The 674-nt window shown below is 51.6% G+C and overlaps 1 protein-coding gene across 1 annotated transcript in view; it reads left to right on the forward strand.

Annotated features, from left to right (window-relative positions):
* Positions 1–536: 536 nt before the first annotated feature.
* Positions 537–674, forward strand: part of KNDC1 (kinase non-catalytic C-lobe domain (KIND) containing 1) — a 68,286-nt gene continuing 68,148 nt past the window's right edge. The window contains exon 1 of the mRNA XM_009323322.1: positions 537–661. Within this exon, the coding sequence (XP_009321597.1) occupies positions 537–661 (125 nt within the window). The remainder of the gene's footprint in view (positions 662–674) is intronic.

A 674-nucleotide genomic window follows, 5' to 3' on the forward strand; every position in this document is an offset into this window, starting at 1 on the left:
GTTGTGAAATTTAATTACAGGAGAAAAGAGTCTATTCTCTCCATCCACCACGCTGGTCACAATGGAGATGTAAGATGTCAATGTGGCCGCATGCATTGCTTAAATCTAAATCAGGAGTCACCTGCTCAGGGGTTCGTGCAGCGCATGCAGTTACCTGTCCGTTACCGAACACCGATTCCCCTTCCCAGGCAGAAAGGGGAACAGCTACGGCCTGTTTACACAACACAATTTGTGGTTTCCAATGGGGTTTACTTGAAACAAAAACGTGCCTACGCAGGCGGTACTTTTGAGGGCATCCTTGATCTTGAACCTTGAATTTCAAAGGGAGTCTTAATGAAGTTACTTTAGGCACCCTAAGCCCTTTGGATAGCAAAACCGGGCTAAGGCTAACGAAAGGGAAGTTGGTAATACCGGATTTTTTTGTGCTTGTTATAAGCTGCGTCAGGAGTCATGGCCGTGATCATGCAAATACTTGGTCACCCGCCTGATTTTAAACGCTGGGGTTCTTCCCGTAAATCCAGTGATTTGGAGAGTCGATGGCGGGCGATAAAACGAGGCCGGGGCACGCGGGCAGGCAGGGCGGGGGTTTAAGCTCGCCCGAGGTGCCCCTCACGGGAGGAAATCGTCCGCCGGCGGGAGCAGCTCTCCGGCCGTGCCGACTGTCAGCACCTCGG

This window comes from Pygoscelis adeliae, unplaced genomic scaffold (genome assembly GCF_000699105.1).
Source record: "Pygoscelis adeliae isolate BGI_AS28 unplaced genomic scaffold, ASM69910v1 Scaffold294, whole genome shotgun sequence".
Lineage (NCBI taxonomy): Eukaryota > Metazoa > Chordata > Aves > Sphenisciformes > Spheniscidae > Pygoscelis > Pygoscelis adeliae.